This window comes from Myodes glareolus, chromosome 1 (genome assembly GCF_982192425.1).
Source record: "Myodes glareolus chromosome 1, mMyoGla1.1, whole genome shotgun sequence".
Taxonomy (NCBI): Eukaryota; Metazoa; Chordata; class Mammalia; order Rodentia; family Cricetidae; genus Myodes; species Myodes glareolus.
The window spans coordinates 2,695,933-2,713,520 of record NC_142026.1 but is presented as its reverse complement, the minus strand read 5'-3'; the positions used below and the strand labels follow the sequence as shown (position 1 = coordinate 2,713,520).

The following is a 17,588-nucleotide window of genomic DNA, read 5'->3' as shown; positions in this document are numbered from 1 at the left end:
GACTGTGAGATAACACATGGGTGCTGGGAATTAATCTTGGGTCCTCTGCAAGAGTAGTAAGTGCTTTAAACCGCTGAGCCACCTCTCCAGTTCCTCCACTCCGTTTTTGAGACAGGGTGTCTCACCGAATCTGCAGATGACCAATTCGGGTAGAATGAGTGGCAGACATGTGCTAGGAATCCTCCTGGCTCTGCCTTCCCAACCCCGGGATTACGGGCACGCAATGTCACGCCCAGATTTTTACGTACATGTTGTGAATCTAAATTTAGTTCCTCATCCTTTTGTGACAAAACCTCTCACAGAGCTGCCTCCATCGCTCTCTTCCTCTGTTCCTCTCTGTCCGGGTCTCTCTGGCCTCTTGGATGTCTGACTGCTGGGTTTTCATGTGTTCTCTGCAGACAGGAAGACTCAGGCCACCTGAAGTCTTTGGTTCCTCTTCTATGAGACACAATCTGTTGATTTTCTGCAGCTTTCTCAGTTTCTAGAAAGCTGTGCCTGTGTCTCCCTCCGTTTGCTCACTCGCAGCCATCCAAGGACATCGTCGGGATGCCGCTGCCCCGACTGCTGTTTCTGCTCTGGGTCTGCGAGTGGGCACCTGGAAATCACTTTCCTCTCCCTACGGTGTCCATGTTTACCTACGAGACATATAAGCTGGAACTGAAGTCCAGCGTAGTGAAAGTGCAGGAGGGTCTGTGTGTCCTCGTGCCCTGCACATTCTTTGAACTTTCCGGGAACCGAAGCTCAGACAAGGTCTTTGGCTACTGGTTCAGAGCAGGGGCGAATACAGACCATGATTCGCTTGTGGCTACAAACAACCTAAATCAACCGGTGAAGAATCAGGGCCAGTTCCATCTCTCCGGGGACCCAAGGAACAACGATTGCTCGCTGGACATCAGAGATGTGCAGAGGACTGACAGCGGTTCTTACTTTTTCAGGATTGAAAAAGACTCCTTCGAGTGGAATTACTACAAGAATCAGCTCTCTGTGCAGGTGACAGGTAAAGTACTGGCTCCACGCTGGCCAGAGGGGAAGCTCGTGGGTGTCACAGAGCAGCTCGAGGATCCCGGCCTGAGAGTCACCGGGAATGGAGGAGAGTAACAGAGGAGTTGGGTGGGAGCCTGTGTCTCTCAATGGCTATCCTCCCCTCATCTGATCCTGCATGTCTTTCTCTCCTCACCAGCCTGTGTCTCTCAATGGCTATCCTCCCCATCTGATCCTGCATGTCTTTCTCTCCTCACCAGCCCTCACTCACACCCCCAACATTGATATTCCACAAATGCTGGAGCTTGGAGTTCCTAGCAATGTGACATGCTCTGTGCCCTGGGCCTGTGAGCAGGGGAAGCCTCCTATCTTCTCCTGGATGACAACTGTCTTCGCATCCCTGGGCCCCAGGACTACCCTCTCCTCAGTGCTGACCCTCACACCCAGGTTCCAGGACCATGGCACCAACCTCATCTGCCAAGTGGCCTTCCCTGGAGTCGGTGTGACTGTTCAAAAGACTGTCCAGATCAATGTCTCCTGTGAGTTCAACCCAGGGCTGGGATTCATGGTGACTGTGTCATAGGCTGGGGACTGAGACAGACACAGTTCATATACAGCTCAGATTCTGTGCTTTCTGAACAGTTGTGGGGAATAGGGCTGAAACCTGAGACTTTGTTTTTTTTTCCCAAGATACTACACAGAACACCACAACCCACGCCCCTGGAGGAGCTGGTCCAGGTAGGGGGAGTCATCTTGGGTTGCAGGAACAGAATCTCTTTAGCTCAGAGCAGGGTCCATCCTTCCTTATCCTGGCTGCTCTTGTAGACTACCAAGTTTCAGTTCTCAGCACCCACATGGCAGCCTGAAGCTATGTGTAACTCTAGTTCCAGAGGGGCTGAAAGCCTCTTTTGGCTTCAGAGGGCATCAGGCACTCATGTATACACATACACACATGCAGGCAAATAAAAATATAAAAATTTTGAAAAGTTCTTTTTGTGTGCCCATTACTACCATATACAAACATGCTCTTCAGTTCTGTAAGTCCTTGATATTTTCAATTGCAATTGTTGGTTTTGACTTTTGATGCAGAATCTTGCTATGTAACCTAAGCTGACTTTGAACCTATGGTGCTATTTCTTCGTCCTTCTGAGTAGTGTGATTATAGACATCCACCATGCCTCTGTGATGGAAGCTTTAATTATGAAAGAAGAGAGTGATTTTTTCTGATATATTGTTGGTAACAGGATGAGTCTCAGATTTGGGATGCAGGAAGATTTGGAGGATCAGATCTAAGTTATATGGAGAGAGTGGAGTCTGGGATTAGCAGGTAAATTCAGGTCCATCTACATTTCTTCAGGGATATCAGGGCCCCTGACAGAGGTGGTTCTCGTGGCCATCGGGGAGGCGACTATCAAATTCCTGCTTCTTGGGTTCTGCTTCTTCTTCCACAGGTGAGTGCTGCTCCTGGGGCAAAGTGGAAGTGTGATGAGGGCAGAGACACAGGACAGAATCTTAGATCACTAGTGCTGGGAGACAAGATGCAGGTCTTAAGGGATGGAATCTAGGCAGGGAGCTCCTGGGTATTGACCTCACCAAGTTGGAGCTGTCAAATGTGGCAGATGAGGGAGTGTATTAGTCAGAGTTCTCAAGAGAAATAGAATTGATGGATTGTAAGAACACCTACACACACACACACACACACACACACACACACACACACAACAAAGATATATATCTCTATCTATCTATCTATATATATATATAGAGAGAGAGACTGGATTTATTAGAGTGGATTACAGGTTATGGTCTCTGGTCTGACTCTTTCAACAATGCCTGTCTTCTGACAGAAAGTCCAGGAGTTCAACATTTGTTCAGTCCACGAGGCTGGATGTCTCAGCTGGTCTTCAGTATACACTGACATCCCAAAGAAGTAGGCTCTGATACCCATGAAGGAATGGACTTGCCAAGCAGAGTGAGAGCAAGCAGGCAAAGGGCAAGAGCTTTCTTCTTCCATGTCCTTTTTAGAGAGTGCCACCAGAAGGTGTGGCCGAGATTGGAGTTAGATCTCCCCATCTCAAAAGATCTGGATTTAGAGTGGGTCTTTCCACCTTAAATGAGTCAATCAAGAAAAATCCCCAACAGCAGTGCCCAGTCACTTTGCTTAATTCCAACAGCCTTCACAGGAAGAAGGCTGTCTCCCACGGCTGGGTCCTGCCATCTGGGTGTTTAGCTCCCTCCCAGCCACCCTTACAGCCCATGACTGGGGCTCAGGGGAGGTGACTGCTGTACCTGGTCCCCTTCATGCCCACATTGAAGGTTTTGGTCTCCTCACTCAGCATAAAATCCCAGAGGAAGAAAGTAGAGAGGCCAGCAACACAGGTGGACCACGCGGAAACTGCCATGGGTTAGTCTCTCAGGTGAGTGATGTGGAAGCCGCCCAGCACTGGTGTCCCTCGGGACTCTTTCCTGTGATGGACCAGGTATGGCCTGGCTTAGCATGGCCACTGGTGACCCGCTACCCTCCTCCCATGGTGCTCCTGGATCAGCAGCTCCATCTCATTCCAGAACTAGCTGGGAATCTCTGCTGTCACCTCTCTGAACCCCTCACCCCATGTCCCATACTGACTCCGTTATCCACCCAACCTTGATCATCCCTGAACTTTATCTTTCCCTGACTGCTGATTCTTTCTCACCTCCTGCCTCTGTAGCAGGGCCCCAGAACCTAGTATACCTGACTCCATGATGGGACTACCATTCAGGCCATAAAACTCAGCACATCATCAGCACCACCTACCAAAATTAAAACAAAGATCTAATCCATCAAAGCCCATAGTTCTAGGAAAGTTTCTAAAGGTGCTAACATTGCCTTTTAGCCTCTGCAATTCTGCTTCTAGCTAACTGTTTTTGTTAACCAAAGTATGTCAACCAAGAACAGTGTTTTGGGGCTTAAAGGCTCACACTGAGAATGTCTTGATGCTGCACTGGGATTCTGAACACCAAGTGTAGTCTCTGGTCAACTAATATAGATTTTTCTCTTAGTTTAAATCAAGTAGTCTGCTCTGGAAGGTATCCCCACAACATTTCTGGAAGTTCTACCAAGATCCCCAGAGACTAGACTTTGAGATACTGGGGGTCTCAGAGCTGCCCCTCGAAATGAGAGAGTGTGGTGGCCAAAGAGCTCCTAGGGGGTACACAACCTGAGTTCCAGGTCCGCAAGACTCTCTTGGATTAGTTACTGCCTAACACTTCAGAGAAGTTGGACACCTCCACTCCAAAATGAAACCAATGAGAAAGTCACCCTGCCTGTCACCAGCAGAGTTAAGTCTGCCTAAGGGGCCTTCTGTTTGGACACAGGACAGATCAGACATGCCTGCTGATTCAGTGTCCAGGAACCATGTGAGACGTCATTGGATTGTGGTGGTTACCCCTGGTGTTTCTCTCTCTCTCTCTCTCTTTCTCTCTCTCTCTCTCTCTCTCTCTCTCTCTCTCTCTCTCTCTCTCTCTCTCAGATGGGGAGGGTCTATGTGTTTCTGTCAGTTGTTTCCCTGTATTGATCAGTGGCTTTCTTTGGTGTGAGAATCCCCTGGCTTGAGACCTGTGGCCCTCTTGTTGGAGACCCAAATCTGTTTCTCTTTGTCAGGTTACCCAGAGAAATATCCCACCCCACTCCTGGAAAAACAACCTCACCTGTCTGCCCCATTCCAGGACTGAGAGTGCTTGCTTGTTTTGTTGCTTGACTCCTGCTCAGTGTTGGTCCCTATGGGGAGATGGAGGGGGCTGGGCCTCTCATCCAAAACACCTGCCATTTAGTACACAAGGAAAGAGAATATACTTCCCAGGTGACCATTCCCTCTGCTCTGTGCCTGCTCTAAGCAGCCCTAAAGAAGGGGGAAGTTCCCCCTGGATGAGCCCCAAGGAAAAGAGGAAGCTCTGTTCCTTTCTCTTTCATGATTTATGTCTTCTTTTCAATTAGTGATCTGTATAGTTGGAAAACACCATTCTCTGAAAAAAGTAAAAAACCCAACCCTGGGCCAGACTGGGGGATCAATGCCAGACAGTGCATCTGGACAAAACAGATTTTTCCCTTATGACCAACACTGTCCAAGGAAACTTTAAACAATTTCTTGGTTCTTTTTAGAAGAATTAAAGACAAGTGCTAAAAAGATTTCTCTCATCACCTAGTTGGCTCCAGATATTAGAAAAAACTTATAAAAGTTTTAAAATGCTAAAAATATAAATAGGTCCCAATTGCAGGAGGTAGCTCAAAAGGTGTTTAACAACAAACAACTGATTGGGATAAGACCTTTAGTGTAAACCAAAAGCCACTGTCACCTTCTCTGTAATGAGACACAGTTAGACTGACAGACACCCAGCAAAATTGTGGTGTCTTACCCTCCTAGCTGCAAGTTCTGCCTCTAGTCAAAAGATACAGTGGGTTACTTCTCAGATTGAAGACAAAGATTCCTGAGGTTATGGGTAGAAATCAACTCCCAGGACTGACCCAACACCTAAAATTGTTCAGCTAACCAGTTCAGCTACTCCAGATTATAAACAATACCCAATGACCCTGGAAACGAAAAGGGAAATTGCAGTCCATGTTGCCTGGCTTGGAGAGACGGGCATCCTGGTGTCCTTTCTAGTTACCCCGGAATACACCTCTCTTACCTGTGATGAAACCTGAGACCTCTGGTTCTCATGAGTCTGATTCTTCTAGAAAATCAAGTGTACACTGTCTTAGACCTTAGCTTCCCACTGGCAGAGGTGAGTCAACCATGTTTTCTTTTACGTAGACAGACCTAGAGGGGTTTAAAGCAGGCAGTATACTTGGACCAGGTTGTCCCAAGGATTTAAAGACACTAAATGTATTCCTCCTTCCCTTCTGTCAGGGATTTCCTAGGAAAATAGATCCTAAGGGGGGCACTGAGGGGCTGCCGCAAGAGTTACAGACATTGTGCTAGTGAATACCAACTAAGAAAGCCCAGCTCCACACATAAGAGGCTGCCGATCTTGAGTCCCAGTTGAGGGCAGGCAAAGGGAGCCTGTCTCAGAGTAAGATGCTGCTGTCCTTCAGATCCCAGCTCCAAAGATTGAGACAGGCTTGAGAGTCACTAAGCGCAGCTAGGTATTTCTGCTTCTGGATGCCAGAGTCTATGGAAATAGCAAGGGCTCTCTCTACACACCAGCACAAAGAGGGGCACTCATTGAGCCCCAAACCTGAACTGAGACCTACCAAAAAGCATTTGAGACTTATGAAACATTCCTGATATCTGCTATAGCCCTAGCCCTTCCAGATGTCTCAAAAGATTTTCCATCTGTTTGCCCACAAACAAAAGACGTTAGAAAAGAGGTCTTAACCCACACTCTGGGGCCACGAAAGTCTTGCTGTCCAACGAATGGCATGAAGAGCAGAGGGGCCTTCTTGATACTCTGATGACATACCCCAACCCAGTGCTGCTTGAGACTCCTTGATAAAGAAGAAACGGACGGTTCAAATCCAAAGGTTGATGGGGGACAACAGAGGGAAATAGTGTTCTCCCAGAAACAATTGGTGGGACTCTGGAACTGACCTTTCTCAGGCTACTCGCCTGAGATTCACAGAGCAGAGTTGCTCAGACCAGCTAGGTTGTTATAGCTAGCTCAGGATGCCTCAGCCAGATTACAGTCTTGTGCCTAAGTAGATCCACCAACACTGGTATGCTCTGAGAATACTGACTTCACAGTGATCAGGCATGCCAGGGGCAGATAAGAATACTTGCTGGTTTTTGTAGAAACCAGCCATCTTCTCTGGGTTGGTAGATGCATTCCCCACCTGGGCTGAAACTGCTCAGATAGTAAGTAGAAGCTTAAAAGCCCCTCCAAAGACTGGTTGCATGATTTGGCCTACTCCTAGACAACGGGACCTGACAGTGGCCTGGCTTTCAAAGCCAAAACTTCTCTGTTAATAGCTAAAGCTTTAGAAATACACTGAAAACTTCATTGTGCCTATAGAACTCAGAGTCCTGGGAAGGTAGAAAAAAAAATAGGATGTTACAAAGAAAAAAATAAAACTATAATGAAACTCTCTTGAGAGTCCAGAGAAGGGTGGATAGACCCTTTTCCTTGGCTTCAGACCTGCTGTACCCCATTAGGAAGGATTTACCCCATGAGACTATATTAGGAAGACCTCCTCCACTGCTTCCCAGGCCCAGAGACCAGCAGTTGGCAGAACCGTCTAACCATTTTTTTTTCTAAAGTCACAACAGAACCTCCAGTCCTCCAAAGAGTGTATTTGCTGGGTTATCTGAGAGACCCAACTGACCACCAGTACCAGTTTCTCCTTGCTGGAGACTGCTGATACTCCCTGGTTCTAGCAGGTAGCCAAAGGGGCACTGGAACCACTTAGAAATGACCCTACAAGGAGATTCTCTTTATTCTTGTGGCTGTGAAGGTAGCCGGCATTACACAACGGACTCACCACACCCAGGTCAAGCAAGTAGAAGCCATGGATGATGATGCCAACTGGACTGTCTCTGGACTATGGACACATTAAAACTAAGGTTTCATTGGGCCCCAGGCCTTTTCACGGCCTGCCCCTCTACCTCCTCCTGAGTCTTATGCTTTGTTCTATGGGTATGAAGGGTATGAGTATAAAGTTATGGTCTGACCCCCATGGGCCTCAGGTCTGGACCTAGGACTGAGAAAGATACAGGATAAGTCTTGGCTAGTTGACTATAGGCCAGCAACCTATATTCATCTTGACCTTTGCTCGCTGATCCCCACTTTATTGAATTGAATTGGTTGTATTGAAACAAAGCAAAGATGTGGGGGATTATCTTTTGAGATAGAAATACTGAGTTTACAATTCTATGCATGCCCTAAGGCTGGGCCCCTTAGGTGCCAGGAACAAAGGTTTTTCCAATTCAAAAACTGTAGTTAGAAAAACCTGAAAAAATCCTTTTAAAAGATTCTAGTCTTTGGAAAACTTGGGGGATCATTCTATACCATAGGAAGGGACCCTGGGAATAGAGTTATTCATTCCCAGCCAGAAATCAGTCAGGATTGCTAGTTATGCTTAGATACCCAGCTCCCATACTACATAGGAACTAACCAGCCTGTCAGCTTATTGAATGACAACTCACTGTGACTGGGGACCACACAAATTATGGGGACTTACAAGAGACTAAAACTTGTCTACTATTCCTGAATCTTTAACCTAGGCAATTTCCTTTATTCTGACACCTGCTATTCAGCCTTGTGGGTTAACACATCCGGACACCAAGCCCCTGAGACTAATTGGTAGGCACATACCAATGATTTGACTAAATGTGCCCCTTCTAATGCTTTCCAAACTAAGTGACAGGTTGATCAGGATCTAGAGGTTTTAAACAGCTCTGTTTCTGGACTAAAGCTACAGTAATATACAGTTAGATACTGAAACGGTCCTAAAACACTGGAAGGGCTTTGGTTTACTGTTCCTAAGATAAAGGCAACAAATAGCTTTGGAAGAAACCTGTTGTTCCTATGCTAATTTATCAGGAGTAATTAGAAAAAAAATCTCGCTGTGGCTAGAGAGGAAAAAGACTCAAAAAGAGAAGAGACACAGACAAAAACCAAATAATTGACACAAGTCTGTTCTCCTGGTTTGCCCCCCACCCCCACAGCAGCTCTCCACTCTCAGCACTGACTGGGTCTCTACTTCTGATTGGATTAACACAGGGGCCCTGCATCTTAAACTAAAATAGTATGAGTTCACACTTTGACTGATTCATTATGACTGCTGGAGAATGTGACAGGGCCCCAGACCTTACCACAGCTGATTTCTTGAGGAGTACCACTCAGGCCATAAAATTCAGCATTGTCAGTACCACTGACCAAAACAAAAATAAAGATCTAGTCTATCCAAGTCCATGCCTTTTGGCTTCTGTAATTTTGCTTCTGGCTAACTGTTCTTGTTAGCCAGAGTGTGCCAACCCAGACCAGTATGTCTGTGCTTCAAAGCTCACACTAGAGAAAGTTCAGTGTTACACTGGGATCGTAAATACCCATGGTACCTGCTGGCCAGCTAATAAAGATTTTCTATTGGCTTAAACCCATGCCCAAGCAGTCTTCTCTGGTGGATACCCCACAATACCTTCGTGTCTCCCTAGTACCAGCTCCAGGATGTACTTGTGGATGCAGCTGTTACCCTCTCCCTCCATGGTCTGAGTACTTTGTGTTCTTGCCATGGATAGAGACTGAAAACCATGACAGCTTGCACTGGGGGCCTCATGGTGTCTTCACCCTGAGCTCCCCCATCCTTCATGATGATCCTGTCACCCTGCCTACCCTCCTGTACCAGAGACTGTGCCTGTGCTGGGCCCACTTCTCAATACCCTTCCACCTTCCTCAGGCTCGGCCGCATGGTGTGGGAGGTTCTTCTCCCATGTGTTGCTTTTATTGGTTAATGAATAAAGAAACTGCTTTGAATCTATAGCAGGGCAGAACAGAACTAGGCAGTGAAAACTAAACTGAATGCTGGAGAAAAAAGGCAGAGTTGTGAGATGCCATGTAGTTATCAGAGGGAAAAGACGCCAGCTGACAGCTGGAACCTTGCCAGTAGTCTACGAGCCTCATAGTAAAATATGAAATAATAGAAATGGATTAATTTTAGATGTAACAGCTAGCTAGCAATTCACTCAAGCTATTGGCCAAACAGTATTGCAAATAATAAAGTTTCTGAGTGATTATTTCAGGCATAAGCTGCCATGAATGAACAAGAAGCCTCTGCCTATGTCTGTGTGTCACTTTGGGTGATAAGGGCTTGTGATGCACACAGGGCTCTGTGTAGGAGTGATACCAGCCACTAAGTGTGCACTATCTTGGTGAATAATACTGAGCTCCTTCCAGGAACTACCACTTTTGTAAGGGCTAGAGATGCACCACCATTTCTGTCAGGAAGAAATTGTCAAACTCATTATCATAACTGGAATGAAAAAGTAAACACAACTAATTAGGACAAATCAGGGGATGATGGGTGAAGTTCAGAAAAATCATGCAGGAGAGGGCCTGGTGACTGGGGTCAGTCTTCTAATCTGAAGGCATCAGGGGTGATGGCAGGACTAAAGATGTCTGGTGCATTTCCTGGAGGGAAGTGCCCCAGGGGGAAAGACAGTGGCTCAGAGGCAGAAACAGCTTGCTTAGCCCAGCAGGTCGTGTGGGGACCTGCGTTTGGTTCATCATGTCACCCATAGAAAAAGATAGTTGTTCAGAGCAGAGAGTGGCAGGATGCCATACAAGAGGACTTCAGGGTGAGACAAGAATGTAAAGCTCTTGATGAGAACAAAGCTATATGCATTTTTCACCTTAACAGGCTTCTATGGCTGCCCTGATGAGAACCACACAAGGCAGATTGTCTTAGGGTTCCTATTGCTGTGAAGAGACATCACGATCGTGGCAATTCTTATAAAGAAAACAGTGAATTGGGGTGGCTTGCTTACTGTTCAGAGGTTTCATGATGGGGCACGTAGGGGTGTGAAAGCAAACGTGGTCCTGGCTACATCTTGATCAGAAGGCAGCAAGAAGTTGACTGACATCGGGTGATATCCTGAGTATATGAAATCCCAAAGTCTACCCCCACAATGACACACTTCCTCCCACAAGGCCACACCCACTCCAACAAAGCCACACCTCCTAATATGAGATTGCGGGATTATGGGATTATGGGGGCCACACAAGCTACCACACAGATCCTAGGGCTGCAAAGAGAAGGGTATGGCCATAGGTTTTTCACCACTGTGACAAAACACCCGAAGGCTGAAAGGGTTGGTATGAATCAGGGTTTGAGTCCGCACTACTGTTTGGCTCTATTGCTATTGGCCGATGGTGACAGAGTACACTACGGGGCAAATGCATGTTAAAGGAGGTCTGCTCTCCTCATGTTTGCTGGGAGGCAAGGGAGAGCAAGGTTTGGGGAGGGACCACTCCATACTCAGACTTTACTTAAGGAGAAGGAGCTGCTGCATCCTAGAGGAGGTGATGGTGGCCTGAACCAGGCAGGTCCTATGTGTGTTTAATCCATGTGGAAGGTCAGGAGAAGGAATTTTAGATGCTGTGTGTATATGATGGGGCATTCACTTGCTTAGCTGAGCAGTCTTGCATTTTGAACCAATCCCATTTATGTATTTTAGCTTATCCTGTTCTTGGGGTACTGGTAGGTCATATTCAAGTTTTACTAATCTGTGGTCCAAACCTGTTGACCACAGGTTCTCTTGGTTAGAGAACAAGCCATTTGTTCTCTAGTGGTATTTGTAGGAGTTTTTTAAAAAAAGTGATGGGTTCATTTTCAAAATGAAAATGCCTTGATCCAGTTTAAGTCTAGCTACAGGTGAACAAAAAGATTGGTCCCCTGCTATAGTGTGGTAGTCTACCCACCCCGACCCAAACTAAAAGAGTAGAGCAGAGAGTTACTAACAGCCAAGCTTGCCTGCCACCTGCAGATGTGACAAGGTCATGTGCCCAATAAGCTTTCAAATAAACAGGATGGTCGTGAACGACCTGGCTTCACCATGCTGTGTTTTACCTACAGGCACAGTGGGTGCACCTCAATCTACTGCTATTTCAGCCAGCAATTGCTGCTTGGGTTGTAGTCTAGCGGGATTCTGTTCCCACAGGAGCTGCCTCTGCTGCTGCCACTAAAGGTAGCTTTAACTAAATCTCTACCATTCTTTCTATTAATAAAACTCGAGACTAAAAGGCTGGGGTAATACCCTGCTAGCTCAAAGAGGTTGAGTGGCATCTAGTTAACCTTCTGTCATTGCTAGTATCTTCCAAAGGGCCTGTTCTTATGCTCAGAAAAGCAAAAACAAAGACACAAAGATAAACGTGCACCACTCAAAACCCCTTGCTACAATTTCTGGTGAGTCTCTCTCTCTCTCTCTCTCTCTCTCTCTCTCTCTCTCTCTCTCTCTCTCTCTGTCTCTTCCACATGCCATCTGATGTTCTGTGATTACTTTCTGTCAGCTAGTTGCTAACTTAGCCTTCTGACCCAAGGTTAATTTTATTTAATTAAATGCAAAGCAAACTCAGGGTTCATAGTGATCGAATGAATATCCCCCAACAATGTTGCTTCTCCCGTGCTTGCTATTATGAAGTGAGAGCCCAGGTTTCTCACAGCATTGATTAACTCAAGTCCCACATTTTATGCTTTTATCTATTCTGGGCTGTTCCTGTATAGGGCCCAAGACCACTCACAGGGATTGTTCTGACGGGGCCATGGGAACTGGGGTGAGACTTAGTTGGAGAGAGGTCAGCCAGGTTGGAAGAAGGGATGTGGGTTGGGGGAGTATGGGCACCCCTATGAGAAGTGTAGTCAGATAAACAACTAAATGATGTAATTTTGGGGAAAACAGGTAGATCTGGAGATTGGCATGCTGAACAGAGTAAGCTGAACCGGAAAGGCACAAATGCTATGTTTCTCTCATACATGGAATGTAGGTTTCTTTATGTGCACAGACACACACAACATGAAAGTTGATCAGAGACAGAAAAAAAAGTGACAGGGAAGATGGGAGAAGATAATGGGAATGTATATGAGCAAAAATGTGTGGTGTACTAGACTGGAAGATTAGTAAACCTTCCCTTTACAGACTGAGCACACACTGATAAATACAATTTAAAATGGAAAAGGCTACTGCAAAAGTGAAGATCCTGTCTTCCTTCTTCCCTGGGCCGGCCAGGGCTGTTTAGTGGATGCGACCCCATGAGCCTCGGATGGCCCCTGACACAGTCACACACAGCAGGTGTCTAAAACACAGATGGTTCCCTCTTTCAGTGCAGCAGACCAGGAACTGAGATTGGAGTGTCTGTGGTAAAGTCAGTGTCACATGGGTAACTGTCCCTGTAGAGAGAGCTAGAAACTGGTTTTTACCTCTTATCTCTCCAGGTGGTGGAGGCCATTGACATGCTGGCCTCCTGTCCTGACACTCCTGGCTCTGCCTCTGTGGTCATATGAACCCCCTTGCACCTGCAACCCAAGGGACATTAGTGATTGAATGTGAGGAAAAACTGTGATGCAGGATGGTCCCCACTGTGCGAGATCCTTCATGGAAACATAGAACCCCGGGTTTCATCCGAGTACTGCAGAAACTGGGTGGGTGTTGTGTCTCGTGCCTGTCATTTTAGCATTTGAGAGTTGGAAATAGAATGATCAGGAGTTCAGGCTCATCCTCACCTACAAAACTGTTCAAGGTCAGCCTGCATCGCATGCAACCCTACCCTAAAGAAGACTGTAAACAAGTAGAAAGAGACTGCCTTGTTTCCTTTTTAAAGCAGTGGCCTCACAATAAAGGAATAATAATTGCATTTGAAAATAGTTCAGGGAGCTGGGTTGCGGTGGCACACTCCTTTAATCCCAACACTTGGGAGACAAAGACTGGCAAATGTCTGAGTTCAAGGCCAACCTGATCTACAGAGTGAGTTCCAGGACAGCCAGGGCTACAGAGAGAAACCCTGTCTTGAAAAACCAAAATTAGTAGTAGTAGTAGTAGTAGTAGTAGTAGTAATTGCTATTATTTGGGGATATGGACAGACAGCTCTCCAAATCCAAACACATACACAGTTAATACACACATGACAAAATGCTCAAACATAACTAGGCATTCTAAATATAAGTCAGAGTCTCTAACTGGAGGCTAGGAACGCAGCACAGGTGGAAGAGAACTGGTCCAGGATGCACGGAACCACAGCATGGTGGCTGTGATGGTTTGAATGAGAATTGCCCCCATGGGCTTATGTATTTGGATGATTGGTTACCAGGAAGTGGCATTATTTGAAAGAATAGGAGGTAAGATCTTGTTGGAAGAAGTGTGTCACTGGGAGTGGGCTTTGAGGTTTTCTGAAGCCCAAGCCAGGCCCAGTGACTCTCTCTCCCTGCTGCCTGTGGATCCAGATGTAGAACTCTGAGCTCCTTCTCCAGCAGCATATCTTCCTGGATGCCACCATGCTTCCTGATATAATGGCAATGGACTAAAACATTGATACTGTAAGCAAGCCTAAACTTGCTTTCCTTTGTAAGAGTTGTTGTGGTCATGGTGTCTCTTCACAGCAATAGAACACTGGCTAAGAGAGTGGCCCATGCTTGTAATCCCAGTATGTGGAAGATGGATGCAGGAAGATCAGAAACTCAAAGTCATCCATGACTGTAGGGCCCGGTCTACTTTTGCTCCCTGGGGTGCATCTCGAGGACAGTTCTGGTCAGCCAGCTATAGCATTCCTGCTAGTTCTGTGCTCCCTCTGCCATAGCCTGGTGATTTAGCTGTAGGGCATTGTTTCACCTTTGGTATGGTAATTTCCCACCTGCCCAGGAGGAAATCCTATGCAGCAGCCAGATCCCCCCCCCCCATGCCTGGGAGGAAATTCCTATGCACCAGCCAGATTCCCCCCTACCTGGGAGATAATCCTTTTGCAGCAGCCTAGGTATATTAGTTTGGCAAAAAGCTAAATAAAATGACATTCGGCTGATCTCTTTTCGAATGACCATGGTCTCTTGTGCGTTCCTTTCAATCTCCAGGCCTTTGCCCAAACTCGCATAAGGTACAGTTGTGCGCGAACTGTACCGAGAGGATAACACAGAATCGGGTGTTACACATGACTACATAGTGAGTTCAAGGGCAGACTGAGGATCATAATTACATGCATAATTACATAAATAAAATCATGACCTTTATGTTGGTCCCAGGAATGCATATAGAATGGACATCATCGTGTTAGGTGATGTAAGCCAGTAAGTATGAAATGTTTTCTGCTGTATGCAGAGTAGAAAAAGTTACTGCTAAGGAGTTTGTAATCCCTGAGAAAAGACCATAGACTCAATCCAATTATAATTAAAAAATATATTTGTTACTGCCAGGATAACAGGACCACAATCTCTGAGCCAAATTTGAGATAGCCGTCAGAAAAGGGGTGAGGGGAGGATATTTTTTATACTAAGCTATGCATTTTTATTCATTTTACATACCAACCACAGTTTCCCTCCCTTTCCTTCTCCTGCCCCCGCACCTTCCTCCCATCCCTTCTGCACTCCTCAGAAAAGGTAAGGTCTCCCATGGGGGCTCTACAAAGCCTAGCATATCCAGGTAAGGCAGGAACAAGCCCTTCTGCCCTGTCTGAGCAAGGTATCCCACCATAGGGAATGGACTCCAAAAAGCCAGTTCATGCACCAGGGATAAATCCTGGTCCCACTGCCAGTGGTCCCACAAAAAAACCCAGCCATATAACTGTCATCTGCATTCAAAGGACCTAGTTCGGTACTGATGGAGGAGGGTTAACTGTCTATGTGTTACTTTCATTGGTTAATAAAGAAACTGCCTTGGCTTTTGATAGGACAGCAGCTTAGATAGGTGGAGTAGACAGAACACAATGCTGGGAGGAAGAAGGCAATGAGGCAGTCGCCATGACTCTCCTCTCCGAGACAGCTGCAGGTTAGAATCCTCCTGGTAAGCCACCACCTCTGGTGCTACACAGATTATTAGAAATGGGTTAGATCAATATGTAAGAGTTAGCTAATAAGAGGCTACAGATAATGGGCCAAGCAGTGTTTAAAAGAATACAGTTTCTGTGTAATTATTTCGGCGTAAGCTAGCCGGGATCCGAGTGGGAACGCAGCCCACCTTTCTGCCGCTCCTCACCACTACACGATACCATGTAGGCTCCCCAGCTGTTGATCCAGAGTCCGTGAGCTTCCACTAGCTCAGGTCAGCTGTCTCTGTGTGTTACCCTGTCATGTCCTTGACCCCACCTTGCTCATATGATCCCGCCTCCCTTTCTCCTGCTGGATTCCAGGAGTTTGGCCCAGTGTTTGGCTGTGGATCTCTGCATCTGCTTCCATCAGTTACTGGATGAAGTAACTGTTACTATGTCATCGTAAGTTACTATGATGACAATTAGGGCAGTCATCAATCTTATTACATGAGAAGTCTGGTTCAGGAACCTTCTCCACTATTGATAGGAGTTTTATCTGGAATAATCCTTGTGGATTACTGTGAATTTCCCTAGCACCAAGTTTCTCCCTAACCTCATAATAGTTCCCTCTATCAAGATATCTCTTTTATTGTTCTCCCTCTCCATCCTTCTCCCAGCTTGACCATCCCACAATCCCTCCCCTTTACTCCTCACCCCAGTTAACCCAGATTTCATCCATTTCCCCTTCCCGGGGGGATCCAGGCATATCCCTCTTAGTGTCCTCCTTGCTACCTAGATTCTCAGTTGTGGATTATAGCCTGGCTATCCTTTGCCCTACATCTAATATCCACTTATGAGTGAGTACATACTATGGTTGTCTTTCTGGGTCTGTGTTACCTCACTCAGGATGATTTTTTTCTAGTTCCATCCATTTGCCTGCAAATTTCATGAGTCATTTTTTTTTAACACTGAGTAATACTCCATTGTGTAAATGTACCACATTTTCTTTATCCATTCTTCAGTTGAGGGGTATCTAGGTTTCTTCCAGGTTCTGGCTATTACAAATAATGCTGCTATGAACATAGTTGAGCAAGTTTCCTTGTGGAATGATTGAGCATCCTTTGGGTATATATCTAAGAGTGGTATTGCTGGGTCTTAAAGTAGATTAAGTCCCAGTTTTCCGAGAAACTGCCATACTTATTTCCAAAGGGGCTGTACAAGTTTGTACTCCCACCAGCAATGAAGGAGTGTTTCCCTTACTCTCCATCCTCTCCACGATAAGCTGTCATCATGGTTTTGATCTTAGCCATTCTGACAGTTGTAAGATGGTATCTCAGAGTATCTATGGTATCTATTCTGCATTTGAGGTGAGGATTTCTAAAGGTGAAAACCACTAGAAGACCATCAATATCTATGTAAGCAATCAAAGACAGGTCTGTGCTGCCAAGTTAAGTGGTGAAGGCAACTCAGAACAATCTTTGGGAACCTTTTTAAGCAGGTCACAGAAACCAAAAAAAGTAGTCATATCATAACAAATAGATGGCCACGACTGTAGACTTTTGGGCGAGGGTCACTGAGTCAGGGTTTCTTGGAACTTATCTTCCAGGGACAGGAATCAGGAACAAATACTAGTGGGTACCAAGATCAATGCTTGGCATAAAATGGGGTTCCTTTAGCCATAGCAGCACAAGAACTGAAGTAAAAGAGCGACAGCTAGGGATAGTGGGGGAAGGGGTTGGTGGAGGGGGACTGAGCTGTAAGAGAGTGCAGAGGAGGATAAATATCAAGTCACAGGCTAGGTATGCATGGAAATGTCAACATGACCCTCAAAATGAACATATGCCAACAGTAACTTAAAACCACAATCAAATACCACTCTATGCCCATTTCAAGAATAACTTTTAAAAATGGGAAGTGGCTTAAGGGGACAGAGGAACTGGGACTCAGGGGCACTGCTGCTGCGAATGCAATGTGATGCAGCTGCCACAGAAAGCTCCACACAACCCCAAACAACCACAGATACAGGAGCATCTGATCCAGTGGCTCCACCTCTGACTATGTGTCCTCACGGGTGAAACCGGGTTTTTCATGAAGCTTCCAAGATCTGTAGCCACGTCATTGTTGATCATTGCAGGTCATAGCAGGGAGCAGCTGGGTACCAGTACAGAGTTATGTATGTCCAAGGCACACAC

General features: G+C 46.1%; 1 protein-coding gene across 1 annotated transcript; it reads left to right on the top strand.

The window, feature by feature from the left end:
* Positions 1–546: 546 nt before the first annotated feature.
* Positions 547–3,390, top strand: LOC148123238 (myeloid cell surface antigen CD33-like). The gene is made up of 5 exons (XM_087896318.1): positions 547–997; positions 1,242–1,520; positions 1,672–1,719; positions 2,339–2,432; positions 3,318–3,390. The coding sequence occupies exons 1-5, from the start codon at positions 547–549 to the stop codon at positions 3,388–3,390; spliced, it is 945 nt and encodes a 314-aa protein (XP_087752444.1).
* The last annotated feature ends 14,198 nt before the right edge of the window (positions 3,391–17,588 follow it).